General features: G+C 48.1%; 1 protein-coding gene across 5 annotated transcripts in view; it reads left to right on the forward strand.

Annotated features, from left to right (window-relative positions):
• The window catches only part of CTIF (cap binding complex dependent translation initiation factor), a 141,254-nt gene that overhangs the window by 82,241 nt on the left and 36,175 nt on the right, over window positions 1-22,838 (forward strand). For 3 of the 5 annotated variants that reach the window (XM_055791291.1, XM_055791293.1, XM_055791295.1), the window contains 2 exons: window positions 19,986-20,427; window positions 22,282-22,611. In XM_055791291.1, coding sequence (XP_055647266.1) covers window positions 19,986-20,427; window positions 22,282-22,611 — 772 coding nt within the window. The remainder of the gene's footprint in view (window positions 1-19,985; window positions 20,428-22,281; window positions 22,612-22,838) is intronic. The other 2 variants (XM_055791292.1, XM_055791294.1) reach the window with 1 other exon arrangement.

Below are 22,838 nucleotides of genomic sequence, written 5' to 3' on the forward strand. Positions count from 1 at the left end.
AAGGTTTCTGGAGAAGTCTTAAGAAGTTTGTGCCATTGTAATCACATTGATTCAATATCTTGTTGGATGCAAAAGTCAAATCAGGCTGAATACCTTACGAAAAGGAAATTCTCATGCGTGCCTAGATGCTGGCTGGTATCTCATGGGGCTTTTGGTGGTCAGTCTATGGGCATCTGGAGAGATGGCAGAGGGAAACGCAGTCCCATGTCTTGGAGAGGATGGAGTAAAAGCCAAAGAGTTAATCAACACCCTCTTTCCCAAAGGCATCTGAATTCCTCTCTTCAACAGAAAAGGTGTGCATCCCTTGTGCTTCCTTGTGCCTGGTATGTCTCCAGGCTTTGGGATGACCAGAGTCACAAGGGGTTGCGCTGTCTGTCCCAGCCGGGGCCATTGGGGACCACAGCCAGCCTCAGGTGAAGGACCATCACCCTTAGCTGTGGCTGAGCTTCATGTCATCACCTCCTTCTCCTGTTGCATGGGGGTTTCAGAGGGGTGTTGCTGCGCCTGGGAAATCCATCCTTTATAAAGCCCATGGGTGGGGATAAGGGGCTTGAGCAGAAGACTGTGTAGGTCCTCCTGGCTCATACACAGAGAGAAGGGGTGGGAGCAAAGAGACTCACGTGCTTTCCCTATCTCCCTTGAGCATGCCCCAAATACTTCAGCTTTTGATGACAGGATTACAGAAATGTCCCCAAGTTTTCTCTTGTGTTGTCCCAGTTTACTTCCTACCGTTAGTTTGGCTTTACACTTAAATGATCAGGAAAAAACAGTCTGATTTTTTTTTTTTGTGTGTGTGTGTGTGTGTTGTTTTCTGGTTTTAATTAGATTCAGAGCTGGGGGAGGCAGAAATATCCTCCTTCCCCGGAGATCCCCGGGTGGCTGTCAGGGACGGTTTCCTCTTCCTGAAGCAGGAGGGTTGTGTAAGCGCCGCTGAGCCCTCCTGCCTGCGCCCGCGCTGGAAACGTAGCTGGGTGAGTGCACGGGGGCAGGCACCCCTGTCCTGACTCCCCAGCCAGAATCCATGTTCCTGAGAGACATTCTGGGGCTCATCCCAGCCCATCCACGTGGCCCCAGCCAGGGTCTTGCACAGAGGCGAGCGTGGTCTTGCATAGGGATGGCCCAAAGGATGGTCACAGCAGGCTCGGGGCCAGGCAGGGAACGTCCCAGATCCGCCAGCGGCTCCACCAAGGAGCGTAGGCAAGCTGTGATATATTTCTTTTCCCATTATATTTGATTTTACAGACCCTCAGGGACACTCAACCACCTACAGTGATTAGTTCAACTGATTAAGCTGCTTTTCCTCTTGTGGCAAACTCCTTTTGTGAAGGGTTTTCAATAGGCACGCTGCTTGGGACATTGTTCCTGTACAATTTCCTTTCAAAACACCATAAAGGGCACTCTACCACTTTTCCCTGTCATAAAACATCACAGGAATCAGCTTTGCCCAGCTTGCTCCTTCAAGGGCAAGATCTCCTCGTTCAGGGAGAAGGTATGGGGTCAAGGTGGGAGTTGCAGCACTGCATGATGCTGGAGTGAGATGGAGCCGTTAGCAAGGGGGATTCGAGATGAGATGAGGCATAAAGCAAAAGTTTTCTGCCTTTTTTTTTTTTTTCTTTTTTGCTGTCTGTTAATACGAGGATCCAGGGTCACCCAGGGAAGTGAAGGATAAAATAAACTTGAAAGCCCAGAGAAGGCAATGCTGGTTTGCACATGTTGGCTGTTTCAGCCTTGCCTGGCAGAAGCTGGGAGCGGATGCGGATCCTCTTGAGGTACCCAGGGGTAGGTAGCACAGGGGGAGAAGGGCTGTTTCTGCTGAAGAAACACGCCACTGTGAGCACCAAGCAGATAAAACTGGCCATCTAATTAAGACTGGAAGTCAAAGGAGTCTCTGCCTTGACTGCCACCAAGGGAGTAACAGACGCAGGGAACTGCAAGGGCTTGCCGTGGCACAAGGTCCATCCTCCCTGTGTTTATAGTTACTCCCATACCCTCTCATGAGGCTATTGGGTAGGTCTGTATGAAGACCTGGTGTCATTGGGACCTAGTTTGTCCATCCGCTGCTCATTGGGCCAAGTGGTGATGGAGCAGGGCAGAGATGCTATCAGAAAGAGTCAAGCAGGAGCCCCTTTGACCCACAGAGCCGTGCTGGCCAGACACGCTGGCATCGCCTGGCCCCACTGCCCTTCCTTCCAGGCGCTGAGGAGAAGGTTCTGCCAGGGGTCACAGTGCTGGGACCCCGCTCCCAGGAGGAGGTTGTTGAGAACAAAGCCTGCACCAGGCTGCCCGTTGAAGGAGCAGTCACTGAATGATCAAAAAGCCACCTCCTGATGACCCGTGGGCATCCGTCTGGGGGTGACTCAGCCACGGGTGGAGCTGCAGGGCAGCACTGCAGCTTCTCGTCGAGAGGGACCTTTTGGAGCTGAGATCTGGAGGTGGTTTGACTCCATCAAGACCCCTTGCTGCCTCTGGGCTCTGTGAATGGCATGGGGCTGTATAGTCCAACACTACCCCTGTGCAGTAATCCCAGCCCTGGTACCTACTGGACACAGATGATCAAATCACGGAATCATACAATGGTTTGGGTTGGAAGGGATCTTTAAAGATCATCTAGTTCCAGCCCCTGCCACGGGCAGGGACAACTTCCACCAGGCCAGGTGGGTCCCAGCCCCAGCCCGGCCTTGGGCACTGCCGGGGACGGAGCACCCACAGCTGCTCTGGGCAGCCTGTGCCGGCGCCTCGCTGCCCTCACAGTGAGGAATTTCTTCATAACATCTAATCAAAGTCTACTCTTTTTTTAGTTTAAAACCATCCCCCTTGTCCTGTCGCGACAGGCCCTGCTAAAAACTCTGTCCACATCTTTCTCCTGAGCCCCCTCTAAGTGCTGGAAGGCTGCAGTAAGGTCTCCCCGGAGCCTTCTCCTCTCCGGGCTGGACAACCCCAGCTCTCCCAGCCTGTCCTCCCAGCAGGGGTGCCCCGGCCTCTGACCATCCCCGTGGCCTCCTCTGGCCCCGCTCCAGCAGGTCCATGTCCTCCCTGTGCTGAGGAGCCCAGAGCAGGATGCAGCACTGCTGGCCACGCTGCCTTTGATGCAGCCCAGGATACCCAGCTGGCTTTGTGGGCTGCGAGCACACATTGCTGGGTCATGTTGAGCTTCTCATCCACTAACACCCCCAAGTCCATCTCCTGGGGGCCACGCTCAGTCCATTCTCCACCCAGCCTGTATTGATACAAGGGGTTGCCCTGAACCCGGTGCAGAATAGCTCTGCAGAAGCCATCTGAGGTTCAGCCAAGTTTATATCGAGCATCAGTCCTGACTGGCTCATCTAAGAGTGATTTGCCTGCCCCAGCACCATCACCAGAGCCACACGTGTAGGGTCTTCCCATTAGCAGAGTGGTCCATATGAAGCACCAGTAGCAGTAAGGTGGAGCAGCTGGTATTTAGCATCCACTGGGGAGTTTGTTTTGCCTGTCACCCATGTCTCAAGCTGTGGCAGGGTGAGTAGAGGTTTTCTACCCAGCTGCTCCTGTTCCTGCTGTTGTGATCAGCACTCAGCCCTTGTGCACTTGAGGGTGTCAGTGAAAATATGCCCAGCCGTGAGTCACCCCTGGAGGCAGACGGTGCAGCTGCGATCCTGCCGGCAAAGCACACCGCGAAAGGTGATGCTGTATTTACAGCTCCTTTCCTGATGCTAGCAACAACGAAAAGGATTTTGTATTTCATGTGATGGCGGGAAAACGTACTTCTGTAAGTATCAGAGTGCTGCGTGGGCTCGAGAATAATGCAAAGAGGAGGATAAACCTTTGTGAGTTCAACAGGACACGCTCGACACGAGCAGGACTTCAAGAGATGTGTATCCATTACGGTTGTCTGTGTCTGCTCTGTTCTCCTTGTGTGCCTAGCTAAAGGCATGGTGCAGAGCTAAAGGCATGGTTAAAAGATACTCATCTAAGCAAATTTAATCCTTTCCTTTCATTGTTCCTTTTTTTTAATGCCAGGAGGCAGTGGCAGGAGAGAGCCGGGTGCGTTTCCCAGCTGCAGGGTTGCCACCTCTCTGGTGAGGGCTGTTTTGTCATTACATAAAAACTCTACAACACAAGACTTTTTATTCCCTTTTCTTTTTAATGATCTTGGCGACTGAGGTGACCCCTGTCCTGCAGACTAAATTTAACCTGAATTGCCAAGCTGCCACTATATGGCATCAGGAGGCTTTTGCAGGTTGTTTTTCTCCATCTCTGCAGCTGATTGAAAGACTTTATGTACCACCGGCAAAACATGTTACGGTTATGAAACCTCTCAATAGAAATGTAACAGCCTGCTGGGTAAGCTCAGGGTCTTATGATGCTTGTGAAAGCAAAATAATTGCTCCAGCAGAAAATCCAGGAGAACTTTGGTGTGTTGCTGTGGTGGAGGGACCCCTGATTTCATCAAAACTCAGTATTTATTAGGTAGCTTGTTCCTGTGCGGCAGCAGGGTCTGGTCTGGAGGACAGCGAGGTGTTGATGCTGACAGCTCTTCATTCCTTTTCTGAGGCTGCCCGTTCTTGTGGGTGTTTGGGAATGGCGAGCAGGAGCTCATGGTGACTCTATAGCTAGTGAGAAGGTTAGCAAAGCAACCGCTCATGTGTCGCAGGCCTTGCGGGGGGAACATGGGAGGTCTCACTTCAGTTCTCACCTTTCTCAGAGACTTCTGGGCTTCACCTCCGTGGTTGCAGGTGCTATTCCAGATGCCCTAGCATATTGGGAATTCCATGCAAGGAGCTAGCAGCCACCACACCTTGTGAAACCTGCACCACAACGGAGTGGGAGCTGGACAAGATGCCATAAAGCATCTCCAGTGACACCACCAGCTGAGTCCCACCGCATGGCTCCGTAACTGTGTTGACCATGTATGAACTGGGTGGCCAGTGTTCCCGTTATGCTCAGAGGGGATGCAGTCAGTGGAGTTTGGAAGATGGGTCGCCTCAGGATGAAGCAGGCATTTGGCCAGGTGATTCCCTCCCCAGTATCTACCCCCTATAACTGGAGTTTAGGTCCCCACCTCACTTTTGGCTTCTGACATCACAGACACCTAAAACTAGGCAAATTGAACCCACCCTCTGCATGATGCCATGTAACCCCCTCCCCACGCCTATGTTCTCCATGCATTAAATGCATCTTGCTGCTGTAAGCTCTTGGGGGGAAGTTGTTCTGTACACTAAGCACGTATGAACAGGGCCTGAGGGGCTCCACCATGGCACTCTAGTAGTAAAGTCCTGTGCAAGGCTGAACTTCGTGAGCAGCCCTACAATAATCCGGTGTTGCATGGAGGGAGGATTCCCCTTCCCCTGGGACAAGGTGGGACTTCTTAAAGGTGGCAATCACAAGTGCTTGGAGAACCCTGGAAAGCTTCTCACTGAGATTTTATGGCCCCCACATAAGAAAAATTAGCCTGGGCATCTTATGAGAACAGGTTTCCTTGCTTTATTTTGCCTTCCCATGTTGACCAGAACCAAGGAAGTATGAAAAACAAAGAACTGTGGGAGGAGTTGAGCCAAAACACCTCATGCCAGAGGAAGCCCTGGGACAGGGATTTGTTTCTGGGCTCTCTTGAGCAAGAACAAAGACTTGAGACTGGGCATCCCATTCTCTCCCGTCTCATAGAGGGGAAATCTCTTCCCGGCCAAGGAAGGCATGGGTTTCCACCGAGACATTTTCACACTCGCAGGGAGTGCCACCTTGGCACTTTTTGAGAAGCTTTAGGGACAGCAGTCTCCGCTTCAGACTATGCTTGCTCTAAGTATTTCTGGTGTCTGAAGAAAATGTGCCTGTGTCTGTAACGAGGAAGATGCACATGGCTGATGGTCCCTCACCTGCATTAAGCTCAACCCCTTGGTGAGGCTGCCTGCCTTTGGTGGCCAGAGTGAGTCCCCCTTACCCATCAGCTGGGTAGATAGACCCTGCTGAGGTCTACCAGCTGAGCTGGATTGGTGCTGCTAATGAGCAGCAGGTGATACCAGTCACTGACATTTCAGCAGCCTGGGTGAAGCGGGTAGTAGGGTTTTTTTGCCCTTGGCTTTTCATAAACAGGTGTCAACAGAAATGTCATCATCACAGGTGGAAGCGTTTAGCCCTGAGCCCCTTAAAGGCATTGCCAGGCCCTGCTGCAGCCCTTAACTTGTTTTCACTTCAATTAACAGTTTGCACCTTCTTCTAGAAGGTTTCTTCCAGGAGGGAGCTGGTGAGTGGATGCCCAGTGGAGAGGTCTGGTATGTCCTGGCTGTACTTGGGGGGGGGGGGGGTGCGGAATCTGAGGAGATGGTGGTATTGCAGGATGTGCGTGGCAGTGATGTTTTCAGCACTTGTATTTCAAACAAGAGATGAGCTGAGGCAAACCCTTGGGCTTGGGTGGGATTTTGGGAGTTGCTTGATGAGCTGGTAGGGTCTTCAGCTTTGCCCAGGTTGTGTTGTGGATATATATATCTGCTGCCTTGGATTTGGTCCTGAATGTTAAGAGGGAAGAAATATATATGCCTAGGTGCGTCATGGGCACATGAAGTCATGGGAGGATCAGGAATGAAGCACAAGTAGTGTGGCTTGTTGTCCTATGTGTGAATTTTAAAGCTATTTTCTAGCTTGCATTTAAAGAATGATATTACTTTATGTGAAAACCTGCTGTTCTGCATTCATTATTATCTGATGCTGAGTTCTCAGGCATAATCTTCCTATCTACTGGTTAATGTCTTAAAAATTGATTTTCCTTCTTATTTACCCTTCTTATCTTTTACTCGCTGCTTAAAAATACATATACGCACATGTACATGACCAGGATACATACACATATAACCAAGTTGTCCCGCATTTTGTCTTGCAAAATGTTTTTTCAATGGGACTTTACCGAAAGAAAACTCCATGCTTGTTCCCACGAGCATCATGTTGGTAGGTCAGGAGGCTGGGATCACACTTGCATGCGTCCTCTTTGGCCCAGGTAGTTCTTGTACTGGAAAGATGACTAAGAAAAGCCCAACCACCACTCAGGAGCGTGCCATGCAAGATACGTATTGAAAACTTTACAATAAGTTGCCAGCCCATATCCATGCAATTTTCACGCTGTCTTGAAGGGTTGCACTATTTCCAGAGCCACTCCTGTGCCGATCTATTCATGGCCAGCTCTAGGGCTCCTTTCATAATTAAAAATAGTCACAGGAATGGCCCTCACCCTGGATTTTAAGATGGCAAGTTATTTTGGGTGAAGGTGAGCGTGTTTTATGGCTGACATGAACACATAGTTTTTAAGGCTGTGAAATTTTGGAAAAGCCTTAGAAACCCGTTCCCAGAGGTCACCGGTACAAACCTCTCCTGCTGGGCGAGTGAATAGAAATGAGTTCATAATTACAGAGTATAGTAGTGGCACGTTTGCTTTTTCACTGTTTTAATTGAGGTTTTTCAGAAAGGAAGAGAACTTAAAACAATACAGAAATGTCTTTTGTTCTTTCAGGGCCATTTACTGAAGGCTTTGCAGTGAGAGGAGAGGATGTTTATTAAAGAAAGCAACAATATCAAGACATTATTTTAGTGCCGAAGTGCTGTTCGTAGCTGGAACAAAATGGAATGTTTCAGATGGACTGAGTACTTGCTGAAAACTAGCATCGAGCTAAATGATGTGCAGTTCATTTACTGAGTTCAGTAAATGGTGTTTGAAACAGTAGGAAGGGAGAGGAAGCAAAGGAATCAAAAAGGTTGAAACACCCTTTTCCTTATCGGTAGGGTTTCCAAGTCAAATGAATTAGGTTTAAGGGCACATGGGGCTGGACCCCTGAAGCAGCATCTGGAAGTCAGGTTTTCATCCTCCTCCTTATGCTCCTGCCTTCTCCATGCCTTCCTGGGAGCTTGGAGGGGGGTGGTTCTGGAGCCACCATGGAGACTCTTTTCAGGGCTGCAGAGGGAACAACCCAAACCCGCTGGGGCTGTCCATGCTGAGCAGGGTGCAGAGGAGTTGAGCCAGTGTAGTGGTGGCTGTGTAAAGCTGCTGCTCATGGGAAACCTCTTCTGAGCAAACTTGGGACCAATATTTTTTTTTCTTTTTAAGGACAAAAGTCACTGGTGGTATACTTGCCTGCAATGATGAGTAGGAATACTAGCATCTAGCTAAATCGGTGTTTAGAGTGTAACACTGCAAAAAACTCTTCTAGGCAGCTAAAAGCACCCAAGCAGAGATGCTGTTAAAATCATAGTCGCTCTCCTGCTGCAGATGTAGGAACTTTGAACAAGTGATGAAGGACAGGCCACATTTTCAGGAGCAACCGCACTAAAGTTGCATTTCAGAAAGGCATCATAGAATGTCTTGAGTTGGAAGGATCCCATAATGAGCGAGTCTAACTCCCTGCCTCTCGCAGGGCTACCTAAACCTAAGCCATATGACTAAGAAAGCTGTGCCAGCTGAAGTTGAGCATCCTGGAGAACAAGGTAAAGAACTCCTTATTGGCGTGCTGTTCCCTCATGATCAGGTTCCTCAAGGATTAATTGTTCATATGCACAAAAATCCCAAGTAAACAGTCAGTACTTGCCCTGCCTGCCCAAGCAGAGCCAGCAGTCGCAGGGCATCAGCTGAGGGGTTGGTTACAGGCAATTTAGAGACAGATCATCATTTCGGTTTGATTGCCCACAACATTGCTGGGAGTTATTACACTAAATTAATTCTCCGAACTGCAGGTCCCCAGAGGACAATATTGTCTTGGCAGTTTGTTCCTAAAAAAGGGCTCAGCTGGGTGATTGCGTTATTGCAGCTTAATGAATTACGGCATGTGAGCTGGGTGGCGGTAATTGCCTGCATGTGCCGCTGGCTGTGCGTGTGGTGTGCCTTCTGCTGCAACCCCTCTAACCCAGCTGGGAGGTAACTCACCTTATCTTATGGTTGCCTTGCGGTCCTGCATCAGCAGGGAGGCAGGAGTTTGTAATTTGCAATTGGACGTGCCAGTGGTGTGCTGGAGGTGGTTGGGAGGTCAGTAAGAGCAGGAGGAGAGCTGTGATGGGTCACACCAGACAACCTGGCTTGGTTACCAGCAAAGGACACCAAGAGGAGTGTAAGAAGAACAGGGCTATGCGTGTAATGTTGCCTTGCAGTAGTGCTTTCCTCCTATTAACAGCTGGACTCAATCTTAAGGTTCCTTTTCAAACTAAATAATGATTTTCCAGGAAATTATGTTGTTGGGATGTGCAGGACAGCATTTGTTCACCTTCCTGTCCAGCAGCTCCTGATGGACTTTTCCTTTCATGATTTCGGCAATGTGCTTTTCAAACCTTTGTAAACTCCAGGTATTCACATCTATAGCTTAGCTCCACTCTGTATGGTGTACATAGGTGTAGCTGTGCATTATGTGAAGAAAGACCTCCTTCTGCTTGTTTTGAACCATCCTCCTTTTCAGGTCATGAGAGTTGAAGTGCTTGTGTGGCTGTGCCTGCAAACTAAGTGCCTGTTGAGAGCTGCCCCTTCCCTCTTCAGCTGTATATTCAGTGAAGCAGGAGTCAGCGTTTCAAACAGGCTTTGCCATTTTGGAAGCAAGACCATCAACAGAAGGTTCAGCAGTGCCTGTTCTGGGACCATAGAACCATCAAATGGTGGGGGTTGAGCAGGGACCTTCAAAGTCCCTCCAGCCCAGCCCCCTGCCATGGGCAGGGACACCTTCAGCTGGATCAGGTTGCTCAGAGCCCGTCCAGCCTGGCCTTGGATGTTCCCAGGGATGGGACATCGGGCACCTCTCTGGGCCGCCTGTGCCAGTGCCTCACCACCCTCAGCATAAAACATTTCTTCCCTCCATCTAGTCTGAATCTCCCCTCTTTGAGTTTAAAACCATCCCCCTTGTCCTGTCGCGACAGGCCCTGCTAAAAACTCTGTCCCCATCTTTCTCCTGAGCCCCCTCTAAGTGCTGCAAGGCTGCAGTAAGGTCTCCCCGGAGCCTTCTCCTCTCCGGGCTGGACAACCCCAGCTCTCCCAGCCTACCTTCAGAGAAGAGGTGCCCCAGACTCTGATCATTTTGGTGGTCCTCCACCCGGGACACCTTGGTCATCTTGGTTGTATTACTGTTGCTTTGGTAACTCGTGGTGTGACTGATTTTTAACCAACCTGGCAGGAAAGTCCTCATTGTGTGGGCGAGTGCAGGGCACTGTTGGGTCAATCAGCTGTAGGAAGAGTCATGGGGAAGTGATGCCAGCGCTCTCTTCAGGGAAGACAACCAGAGATGAAAGAATATTGTGTTTTGTTGTCCATCAACCTCGAAGTGCTTTTTAGCAGAGGGGTGCTCTCAGCATCCCCCCTTTCCGTTTGAGGAAACCACAGCAGAAAGGAGGGAAGGGGCTGTGGTTGGACCTTCCTCCGCCACAGACCTTGTGGTGAACCTGTGGCCACCAGCTTCTCATATGTGCAAACCCCGTCACCCATGAGACTGTCCTTCCATGCTGCTTTTAGTGTCATGTAATGCAAAACACAACTGTCTACGTGATGCTGTTTCAGCCAGCCAGAATTGAGGGAAGGAAATATAACGGCAGGTTCCTCTGCACTAGGAAACTGATTTGTTATTGAAATGGCTTTCTCTCTGGAGTGTTTCCGGCACGGCTTCTCAGTACTGGAAATGGATTTCTCCATCTACACCTTGTTTTCCAGCATGAGTTCGTGGAGGTGTTGTCAGCAGCCGGTTGCTGGAGCGAATATAAAGTAAAATAATTTGTTTCATTTTCCTGCTTTCAGTCCTTGAATATAAATGTGCTGTTGCTGGTGATCTCTTGGAATGAGCACCAAGGGCTTTCTGCTGCCAGGTTGTTCTCCAAAGTTATCTGGCAGCTGAACTGGGAGGTGAGGACAAGCAGAGGCTGATGCTTTTGATGGGTAAAAAAGTGTTACGGCATCCCCTGTGTCACACAAGGTCTTTCCATGAGACCTGGCCCGGTTGAAGAAGCCCAGCAGTGCTTCAGTGGTGTGGCTGCATGGTTTGGGTGGTGACTTCCAGTGTCTGCCCGTGGCCAGTAGCCGCCCCTCTCTGTGAGAAAGTGTTTACCACCCATTCCTTCTCCCAGCGAGCCCAAGCTGGGGACATTGGCCCCAGAGACTGGGAGGGAGCAGCATGCTTAAGCTCTGCAGAGCCTCCTGGCATGGTTAGTGTGTGAAGAAGTTGCCAGCTCAAGTTGTTTGGGCTCTTGTTGCAGAAACAATATTTCTGTCTGACCCCAGTTAGCAACTGATGTTTGCAAAATAAAGAAGTCAAGGCACTGGAAATACTTTCCATTCCCACTCTTGTCTCAGCCCAAAATATTAGTATTAAAAATATTGCATCTATTATATGCAGCTAATATCTCTGCTGGCACGTAAATCACCCAGGGATTTTTCATCTCCATATTAAAAAAAAAAAGTTAACTATGCTCTATTTTTGGATATTTGTTAACTGTTTTGTTTCCATTTATTCCTACTAAAGCCACAGCAGTCTGTCTCCAAGGGGCCATATGTGGGAAAGAGAGTCCCTAGATTGGCTGGGAAGGTGCCGGGGTCACTGACAGGCGTGAAGGTGCTGAGTATCTGCTCTTTCTCTGATAATGTCTTTATTTAGCATGACAGCCTCTGGGGCACGAGTGGACAACAGGCTTCTTTCTTTCATTTAAACCAACATTGCTCCATCCATTCCCAGCATTGTGCAGATGCTATGGATCATCCCAATTTCCTGATTAAATTTGGGGCTGCTAGTTCCCAAGCAGCAAGGGCCAACAGCTAAGTGGCACTGGAGCTGCAGAAGGTGACGCAGCTCTGTGCCTCCCCCTGAGCACCATGCTCTCATCTAAACTGATGAGTGGAAACTTATCCAGGAGAAAGTAAATTTTTGGAGTGGATCAGACCCTGGCGCAGCTCAGTACATCCATGTGAGCATTGAGGGTAGTGTGAGAGAGGAGGCAGGAATGGGATCAAGAGGAGACAAATCTTCTTTTGACAGTGGAATGGACTTAGGTAAACATTTGGGAAACTGCTTAGGATTGTCACTGGATTGCAGTAAGTCAATGTCCAGATCAATCCTGGCTCCCAAAGCTCTACACTCAATGCTATAGCTTGCTGCATCATTTTTAAAGAAATTCATTTAATGCGTTTGATAAAGGCTTCTGGCACAATCCAAGCATCTCTGCTCCTTGGGATGGTGCTTTACCAGATCCCCGTGTCGGAAGTAATTGCTTGCCATTGACTTTGGGTCATCTCAGATGTCTGGACAGCTGTTAGGAGATCCTGTCAAATCTTGCCTTAGCTTCTACAGGAAAGACATTTATTTCTTCACTAGAAAGCACTGGTATAAATAGGATATGGAAAAAAAAAACAAAACCTAGAGGATGTCTCCTTGCTGTAGGTCAAAGAGTCACAGAGGTCTAAAGGAAGACAGCTGAACAAAAAGGCAGCAGGTGGGGGCTTGTACATTCTATTTAGGATGTGTCTTGAGGGACAGGACCATGGAGGGATGGTGGTGGGCTGTCTGTGCATCTTGGCACGGGTTTAAAGTTTATATCTCTTGGAGGATTATCAGATCTCGGGGTAACTGATCAGCCTTGGTGTATTTTTAAAGGAAGCAGCCTGGAGTCTGAGGTATAAGCTCTTTTATTGCAAAGTAGTAAAAGATGAATGTATATTCATTCAAGTCACATTCTTACCAGTAGTCCAGGATCTCTGTGTGTTTGTGCTTAGCAGACTTTTAGGAAACTTTGTGTACTGTGGTTGTGTCTTTCAAGTTTAAACTATTTCAGCTAAACTGGATTTGGTTCCTTGTCACTGCATTTTCCTGTGGTTTTCATGTAGTTTTTTGCAATCGTGTTTACAGTACGCAGAGAATCCAAAAACATAATTCCAAGTAATGTCATTTATGAAGAGGACCATTTCCAAGCAATTTCTACATGAAATCACTGTGGTGATTTCTACACCGGTCTGGGCAGTCAGCCTTGAAGTCTGGGGGGTGTCTTCCTAGCTGGTTGACCGCTCTGTGCAACAAGGGCCTCCATCTGGACATCCCTAATGATTTGTGGGAGACCCAGCAAAAGATTTAAAGAGCTGGTTTGGAGCTATCTTGCATGCCATCTGTACTTGGGATGTCTTTCCCAAGCTGGTGTTGCAAAACAGTTACTTAAATTCCTCCTGAAGATTCGTTTCCATGAAGCTTAGGAGAAAATAGCTGACTCAGGCAGCCTGTGCGGCCAAGCATTGCAGAATGTGAGGACTTTCGTTGGACTTCAGCAGTTGACAAGTTAGCTCTTCAGAGCTTTGCTGAGTCTGCTCTGATGGGTTTTGAGCCGTGTCCTTTCAGCCCAGCAGTGCTGTCTCTGCTCCTGCAGCACAGCCTGCAGACTGGGTGTTTGTCTGGTGGTCCTGTGAATGGGGTGTCCATCACTGCAGTGGGAGAAACAGTGGACACCGATGGTGTGAAGTGATGCTGCAGGAAGGCACAGAGAGAAATCAGGTCTGTTTCTGTGTTTGGAAAGGCCAAAGCAGTCAGAATCCCATAGCAGAAGATAGCGTGTCCCACGGTGAACTGTGCTTTCTGTCTGTCCTACACCCATTTTTTGGATGCTTTATTGCATGAGCAGCTTGCATGCCCTTGTAAGGCCCTTCAGTCATAGACTCATGGAACGGTTTGTGTGGGAAGGGACCTTCAAAGTCCCTCCAGCCCAGCCCCCTGCCATGGGCAGGGACACCTTCAGCTGGATCAGGTTGCTCAGAGCCCGTCCAGCCTGGCCCTGGATGTTCCCAGGGATGGGCCATCGGGCACCTCTCTGGGCCGCTGTGCCAGTGCCTCACCACCCTCAGCGTAAAAGTCAGTGTTACCCTGTTAATTTGTAGTGAGTCTAATTATGTTGTAAAGGCCAAACACAATCAAACAAAGGCAGATATGTTGTCCAGGCCCAAGGGAGGGTTGTCAGCAGTGGCTACACCCCAAGACCAAGGTGGTAACAAGAGGAGTTGTGCCCATGTAGGCAGCTCATCCAAAGGTTTCATAATGCGTTTCCCAGCAGCCAGAGGCTGTGAGCCTCATCAAAAACCTCTCTGCCCTCATAGCATTGTTTTTGTTGGGCTCTGCTTGTCTTCTGGAGGTCATTGTATGTTTTCAAAGATGCATACGTGTAAGACCTAAAGCACGTGTTACATCTCAACTGTACAAAGATGGCTTAAAAACTTGATCACCACCATTTTGACAGGTAGATTTTCTACGCTTCCCAAATGCTGTGTCTAGCCAGACATGTAGGCTGGATCTAGTGATCGGAATAGACTTTAACCTTACTGACAGAAAGGCATAAAAGGAGTGTGAATAATTTCATTTTTGTTTTCAGGAGTGAACATGACATCTTGTTCCCTTCTCATCTGAGAAAAATGCAAACAAAAACGAAACTGGAGCCAAGCGAAACCAGTTTGAGAGAGAAAGCCAAAGGGAAAACACACAGAAGTCTTGTGTTCTTCATCCTTCGAGCTGGTGGTTGTTGCTTTCTGTGGGGTTTTGAGGTTTTTGATTAATTTGTGTGGAACAGTCAAGCTTATTTGAGTGTTTCCCACTCAATTGTAGCGAGGATAGAAAACAGCCGTGGCTGGACCATGATGCTGCCTTGCAGCAAAGTAATGCTGACTTATCATTGTACAGGCATGTAAAACATCAAGGTGCCTTTGATGGACGTATGCTTGATGAAGACTTCAGGAGAAAGTCAGGCCCCTAGGATAGAAATTCAGACCTTTCTCTTCATTATATTAATAGCAGTATTCCCCAGACCTCCAGGACCAGTTTTAAACATTACAAAATTCCACCAGCTCCTAACTGGGATCCTTCAGGCACCACAGTTCGGACCACAGTGTCCCTTAGGTGCCCAAAGCCAGTGATGCCGAGTGGTTTTGACTGCAGCAGCACTTGCTGCCATGCCCAAACCCTTCCAGCGGTGCCTGCTCAGGGGTGCCAGTCCAGTTGTTTGTGGAGCTGCACTACCCAAGGTGAAGCAGCTGGTTTTGCTGGAATATGCTTAGTTCAACAACGCTGGGCCTGGAGAAATTGGTTTGTTCAGGGGATGTTCCAGAGGACTTTGCTTCTTTCTGCCCTTTCCCATTTCAGGATGGGTATCCTGGGCAGCTAGCTAGTACAGCTGGGAAAAGCCTGGTTGCTATCCATCTCTGTGAATTTAACTCTTTCAGTGGTGACACTAAGAGGGTGGGTTTTTTAAATTTCCCTCCCTCAATGGAAAATTACTGTGTAATTTTCAAAAAGAAGGTGGAGAGAGATGGCCCTTCATCCCATGGACCTAGCCCCTCCGGTCCTCCCTTCATATGTACAGCTGCTGCGTGCCTTGGGAGCACTCTGCTCCTCCAGCTTTCAGGGTTGTCACGGGTAAGGGGGATCTGGGGACCTGATGGGAATGGAAGGTCCCACAGAGTCCGCTTCTGCAGCAGATCTTAATCTATCCCTTGTAATGGCAATTGCCAATTAATTGCAGGCATGTTAATAGCCAAGCTGATCATGAGATACTCCCAGGGCTTAGCATCATATTCCTGGGCCTGATGCTGACATGGAGATGAGATCCTGCCTGGGCATGGGCAGGAGAAAGGGTGGAGAGAAACTTTCCATCTGCAAAATGCAGTGAGGAACATTTTCATTCAAGCACCAGAAGGGTGAAGGGGACACAGAAGGTTTGACCTTGGCCACAGCACTGCTCTTGATTCCCAGCCTCCTGCTTGGGTGCCTGCAAGTCTGTACTAGTTGTTAAACACTGGGTGGCCATGGCCATGCCCACCAGGTATCAGGCTGTGCGCAAAAGCAGGACAAACATCCTTCTCCTGTGAGGACCTTAGCATGCCTGGTAGGGTTTGTCCCACGGGAGAGTTGCCTGGGATTGAGGGCAAGTGTGGTGTCCAGGCAGGTTCTTCAAAGGCAAGAGCCAGCATGTCCAGAGCACCCAGTTCCCAAGCCCACGGACAGGATCTCGGTCCATTTGGCTGTACAGGGTGCTCAGCACTGCGGGGTAAATGTCTCAAGTGCTCTTGGAGATGTAGCTCCTTACATCTCAGTATGTGTAAGAATTACCTAACCAAATCTCTGTGCAGCCACCAGGAGAATGTAACCCCATGTTGTCCTCCGGTCTCCACATGCCAGACATGGTGGGGGCTTTCAGAGGACTTGTCTCACTCGGGCGGGGGGATATGAGCAGGGCTGACGGGACAGAGCAACTGTGGTTTAGACCACAGCTGTCCACGTGTCTGGAGTTATTTTTCCCAGCCTTGTGCCTTCCAGCCCCTTTCCTTGGGAGCAAACGATGTAGTAAAAACTTGCAGGAATCCTGTATTTCTGAGCATGTAGGCTGGTAATCACAGAGACAGCTGAAGCCTTAGATTTGTTTGCGTAGGCTCCTCTGACAGAGCAGACATTTGTCAGATCTAAATTCTGTTGAAAGGTACCTCATTTAGTTAATTGAATAAAAAAATCGGTGGAGAAACGATAGTAGAAGCAATACCATCCTATTTCCAGCTTGGCAATCCTGACTGTCTCCCCTTGGTTTTTAGTACTTCAGCAGTTTCTTTGGGACTCTGAATGTCTCCTTAGTTTCCACGTTGACCGGTGGCCAAATCTTCAGTCCTGCTGAAGTCAGGAGGAGTTTTGAGCCGAATCAGAATTTGGCCTTTGAAGTGCAAGTAGTTATTTAATGTTAAATGGAGTCAAGAGGCAGGAGACCATTGTGCTACGTAGATACTTTTTCATGTAGCTTAAGTAGTGTCCCCCACCAGGTACTGTGTACTTGCAGCAAAGGATGAGTAGAGAGGGACAGAAGAAGGATTTCCCAGTAGCTACAGCATTTTTCTGGGGTAAATTCTTGCTTTTCTTCGAGATGTTGCTATGTGATTCAAACTTCAGCTGCTCCTCCCTTCGGCATTGCAAACCCAAAAGCCTGGGTTGGGAAGTGCCTTTGGGCTCCTGCACGATCTGGTTCCCTAAGCTTGGTGGGTCACCACAAGGTACCATCTTGGCACCTACACTCCTGCCTGTGGGCAAGCGCAAGGTTGTTGCCATCAAGTCAACCCATGGTGGGTGCGTGTGGTGGCTTGTCCTGGTCACCATCTTGACCCTTCCTGGGGTTTTCTATGTCCCCAGCACCTTGGTCACACCTGAGAGCCAGGATGGGTCATCCCAACCTCCCAGGCTTTGCAATGCTGTGTGGTCAAAAAAGTTTTAAGATCTGAGCCCCATTCTCCCTGCTTTGGCTCTTCTTTGCTGCAGAGTCCTATTTCTTCTTGGCTTTTCTTCTTCGCTGGGGTGTTGGGAAGATAAAAGCACACAACGAGTCTTTGCCTGAATGCTGGATGGTTGTTTAGACCCCTGCCTGCTGCCAAGTCACAGACGTTGCTTCTTGTTTGCCTTCTCCTTCCTTTGCCTTTTTATTTCTTGCAATTTTTTTTCCCCTAACTTGTTTAACTCTGGTGTTTTCCATCCTGTGGTCAGTGACTGCAGAGATTCGGTTTGTGTTTGCTCTGCCCCTTGCTGTGGGGATATTGCCTTTTAGCCGTCCTGTACAGGGACGGAGCTGCCTCTCCTCTTCTTGTCCTATTGCAAAAGCCCCAAACTGAACAATCTTGCACATTCCACATTGGCTTAACTGTTTGGGGTTTGTTTTGGTTTTTGTTTTGGTTTTTGTTTTTTTTTTTTAAATCTTAAACCTTTTTTTCTTTTGGAGCCTTTAAACAGAAATGGTTTGGTTTATAATATCATTATGTCTTTAGGAAAAAAAAGTCCCCGCACTCATTTCTTGCAGGAATTTACAGCAGAGGTTGGTTCCCAGCTCATTTCCAGGCATTTAGCTTAAATTAAAGCTGCGTCTGTATGCAACTTTATAATTTCTTTGCAATATTTGTAACTTAATACAGTAGCAGCCTGTCTGGCTTATAACCCAAGGCTGGAAGTGCACCCAAACAGTTAAATTCAGATGTTTGAGAGGAGAGAAGAGCAAAACCGCGGAAAGCAAAAGCGGAATTGTATCAGCAAAACTCTTGCACACTTAAGCATGTGAGGGCTTATTACTAGATAAGGGTTTTAACTAGCTTTTATTTTGACATTCCCCTTTTAATAAGCGTTGCTCTTTACAAAGCGGTTTATGTGATTGCATTACTGAGAGGAAACAAAGAAATGCCAGGAAAACTTGATGTGGAGAATCTGTACTCATAAAATGCTTGTAAGCTCCAGCAAACAGGAAAGCTTCCCCCATCTCCTTTTTTTTTTTTTTTTTAATTCCCTGCCATTCAGCTTGGGGGGAAAAAGGGAAAAAAAAAAAAAAAAAAAAAAAGCCAAACCAACCTATGTTGAATATCTCAGAAAACTGGATCTGGTGGTCTGAGACTAAACACAAGTTCCTTCCACAACCACCATGAACAAGCCTCTTCGTCCTGAATTCTCCAAACACCAGCCCTTGCTCTTTATGGTTAAGAGCCAGTTGGCCTCAGAAAATAGGTTTTAACTCCTGGGGGTGCCAAGGAATACAGATTTGATGGGCAGATGGCTTTGGCAGGCAGAGTTGGAGACTGTTTAGCCTCTGACCATTGAAATGTATTTGTGAATGGCCGCTTCCTTCATCCGAGCGCCCTTAGCTGAGCAGTGCTGATGATGAAAATAAAATTAACTGCTATGCAACGGGTTTAAAATAAACACTGCTGTTCATCTGAACAGAGGCAGGGGTTTGAGGTAAAGGCTGAGGCTGAGCAGGGGGACTATAAGGAGTAGAAAACCAGTACGGGTGCAGACTGGTGTGGTCACCACAGCCCTCATGGTTCTTTCCCTGTTTCAAGGGACGATGCTGGGGAGATGTCCTATGTGAGCCTCCAGCGCTGCTCCCAGCAGCTCTGTAGGGAGCCGAGGATTAAAGCATCCCACATGCTCTCTGAGCCAATACCGAGCGTTAAAAAGGCAGCGGGCAGGCAGGGAGCTGCTGCCATGCTTAGGGCTAACCCTGTGCTGTCCTGAGTGAAGGCAGCCCATGCCAGGGCCATCTCCATCTTAATTGCATCCTTGATGATGTTCCAGCTCTGCCTTCTCTGCTTGGGACAGTCATGCTGCAGCCTGTGTGGAAATCAGAAATATCCGAGGCTGCCAAAACGTTTCTTCCATTCATCCGTTGGTTTTCTGGTGACCTGCCATCTTGTCTACTGGTTAGGGATAGCACACAGGGTCTTGCTCACCCCTTCTGAGCTGTTGTAGTCTCTTGAGCAAACAATTTGCAGGAATTCCTCCTCCTTGTGGCTGTTGAATTTCCATGTTATCAATTTGGAGCTGTATTCACATAGCCTCCTATCTGGAGGTAATGGTACTGGCTCCCCATCCTGCTGGAGCCAAGTGTGATCCTCAGCTACTTCATCTACATGTGCATCCTGTCCTAGTGTAGCAATGATGAAGGAAGGACCAAAGAAAAGCACTGTTGTGGACACCTCTTTTATTTGGTAATTTGGTTTTTTGCTCTTTTTTTTTTTTTTTTTTTTTTGTCTACTTAGAAATTCCTGTTACATCTAAAATGGTTTGCCGCAAACCAATGTGTGTTGGTACAGCAGAGGTGGCAGGCAAGAGGAGCAAGCAATGCTGTAGGCCAGGTGTATCAGGACCTTCTTAGATCTTCAGAAAAAATATCTCCTGATATTTACTGCCTGCCTGACTTCCCATTGCTCAGCTGGGACTAACCGGGTCTTCCCTGGTTTAGTGCAGAAGCAACACAGAAACTACAGAAAGCTGGGAGAGGTTTTCTTGGGAACCAAGGTCATGTTATCTAACTGTTCATGAAAACTTAACAGCTGAAATATGCCTGGTTTTGAAAGAGATTTAGAGGCATGAGTTGGTACTAGGTTACGTTGGATGCCAGGAAAGTGGCTCCCCATCTGTGGTAGGGAGACCCACAGAGACCACCCACCAAGGGCCAGGCTCTTTGTTGGGACAGATGCGTTGACCGTGCAGAAAAGGGTGAACTAATGACTTCCTTTGACTTTCCAGGCGACAGCAGAGACTTCCTGGTGGGAACAAGTCTCAGCAGCACGCAGATCATCAGCAAGGTGGCACCAAACACAACAGGGACCACCAGAAACTCTACCAAGGAGGCCAGGCCCCTCACTCCTCAGGCAGGACAGGCCACCACGGCTACAGCCAGAACCGGAGATGGCACCACAACCAGAAGCACTCGCCTAATGACAAAGAAACGCACAGAAACGCCAAAGAGACTGAGAATTTGAAAATCGAAGACACCTCCATTGGCACGGTGCATATCCCCGTGGAGACGCACCGAGGCCCGGAGGCTGTGGAGAAGCAGTCTCAGCCGTACAGCCAGGAGTCGGAGACCAAGCGGAAAGACAGTATTCAAGAGCGCATTGGGGAAAGACCCAAGATCAATTTGCTTCAGTCTTCCAAAGACAGGCTGAGGAGGAGACTAAAAGAAAAGGTATTATTTCCTAGGGAAACATCGAGTTTCCCTTTTTCCAGGAGTCTGGCTGTTGGCCGTTCTCCATACAGAGGGTGGGGTGGGCTCAAGGGACCTTTCCACGAATGCACCCAACTTATCTTAATCTCCCAGTGTCAACACTTCTCTTGAAGTGTCTTCATGCTTCTTCAGGAGGCCTTTTATTGACACAGTGCTAGTGCCCTTGGCTTGACTTCTTGGCTGAGGCTGCTGCTAGCTTGAGTTCTCCAAGAAGGACTGGACCTCTCCCCCTACCCACACAAAGACCTTTGGGGAAGGCTGGTGCACACGTGAGCTGCAATGTGGGTGCTCCTTCCCTGACAGTTGATCCCAACTGACTGCCTCCTGCTCTGCAGAGCTCATCCGCTTTGCAAAGAGGGATAAAAAAGGCAATCTTTTGTGTCTCTGCAATTACAGACCTAAATCCCAAGCTTCAGCTTTTGAGTGCTGAATAGTTGGAGTCAGCTACTTAAAAGTTAATATCCATTTATCTCTGCAATGAATTGAAACTCCCTTATCTTTCCCCCTTCCTTCCAACAACCCAACAATAACAAAACTATTGCATGCAAGTGACGGAGGAGAAATCCTTTTTGGAAACAATATTCAGCCTCAGATTTCTGAGGAATTTGGAGATGATATCTCCATTTGCTCCCTGTGAAACTCAGATTCTTTCTCTTAAGATTCTTTTGTCAGACTGGAAAATGCATCCATGGGGCTATCTCCAATAAGATTGCCAAAACGCGTAGCAAAAATAACCTGAACATATACAATTCCATGGGAGTGCATGTTGGAAATGTATACCTTTTGGATGCATGTGCATTTACTATTTATGTATGTGGCATGAGGGGGAGGAAGAGATTTTGTTGGTTATTTTTATGTTCTTTAAAGCAATGGGAGTATAGCCGAGACTTTCGGAGTATTCATTTTAATGCTCTCCCTGCAAATTTATACTTTTATAAGAAACGCATCACGTAACACCCACTTTTGGGTGCGTGTTGTCAACACAACTGGCCTCCTGATGGGCGTTTTTGACAACTCCAGCTGCTGCTTGGTGTTGGGGTTGTCTGAAAAACTGCAGGTTTGAATTGTATAGCATGGCTTAAGATTGAACTGGAGGAGAAGGGAGCAGACCAGAGCAAGGAGGTTGCATGCCTTACACTGGGGAGAAGGGGCAAATGCAGAGTTAAATGTTGAAAAGAAGCTGTAAATTCTGTGGTGATGATGTGAAGTGAAAAGTGCAAAGAAGGAAGTGTAAAGGAAAACTGAGAACTGGAAAAGTTAAGACTTTTTCTAATGCTGGGGTTATGTGGTGTCTTTGGTCTCAATTTAGAGCATTAGATATATTAAAAAGTAGATATTCCTGTAGGATTGTTAGCTGAGCATTTTGCAAATATCAGTGCACTTTCAAAATAGAGGCAAAAAATGCCCATTGTCACCATGTTGCAGCCACCCCCAGAAACCAGTCCCAGTTTTTTCCTGATCAGTTTATTTCCAAAGCAATTATAAAGCAGGAGGAGATGAATTGTGGTCAGGTCAATCCCAGATTTAGCAGCAAAGGGGCTGTCGGAGGTGGTCAGACCTTGGCACCCTGGCTCAGGACCCTTGAACATACCTTCTCACTGAGCCAAGGGGGAGGGCTCTGGGATTGAGTACTGTGGGAAATGGAGAAAGAACATTTCTGGAGTAGGAATTGTTCACTTGTGGGTTTCAGTGCTGAGATGAGACCGCTGATGCTTTGATTTTTCTCTCTGTTTATATGTCTCCCCAGTCCCCTTCCCCCTTTGCTGTTTGTGGAAGGACAAGGGCTGATATATCTGTTTTTTCCTTGTGTAACAGACGCCTTGTCTTTCCCTTTTCACGGACCAGGACGAAGTCACGGTGGAAACCACCAATCCTGAAAAAAACAAAATGGACAAATTAATTGAAATCCTCAACAGCATGAGGAATAACAGCAGCGACGTTGACTCCAAGCTCACCACGTTCATGGAGGAGGCCCAGAACTCTACCAACTCTGAGGAGATGCTGGGGGAGATAGTAAAGACCATCTACCAGAAAGCAGTGACAGACCGCAGCTTTGCTTCTACGGCAGCCAAGCTCTGTGACAAAATGGCCCTTTTCATGGTGGAAGGAACTAAATTCCGGAGTCTGCTCCTCAACATGTTGCAGGTAATGAAATAGAATTAGTTGGTTAGATGCCTGCAGCTTCACCCCACCTGCTCTTACTGTACACTTGGACAGGAGCTGAGCTGTTACCAAATTCCTGTTGAACCCAGATGATGGGAGAACAGAAGCGTACCTGCGGTTTTGTCTGTGCACATCTTTCGTGGTTGCTATAGATAACATGGCGCTGAGGGCATTGTCAGATGGCTCATCGTTCCCATTTCATGAGCTGT

This window comes from Falco peregrinus, chromosome Z, assembly GCF_023634155.1.
Source record: "Falco peregrinus isolate bFalPer1 chromosome Z, bFalPer1.pri, whole genome shotgun sequence".
Taxonomy (NCBI): Eukaryota; Metazoa; Chordata; class Aves; order Falconiformes; family Falconidae; genus Falco; species Falco peregrinus.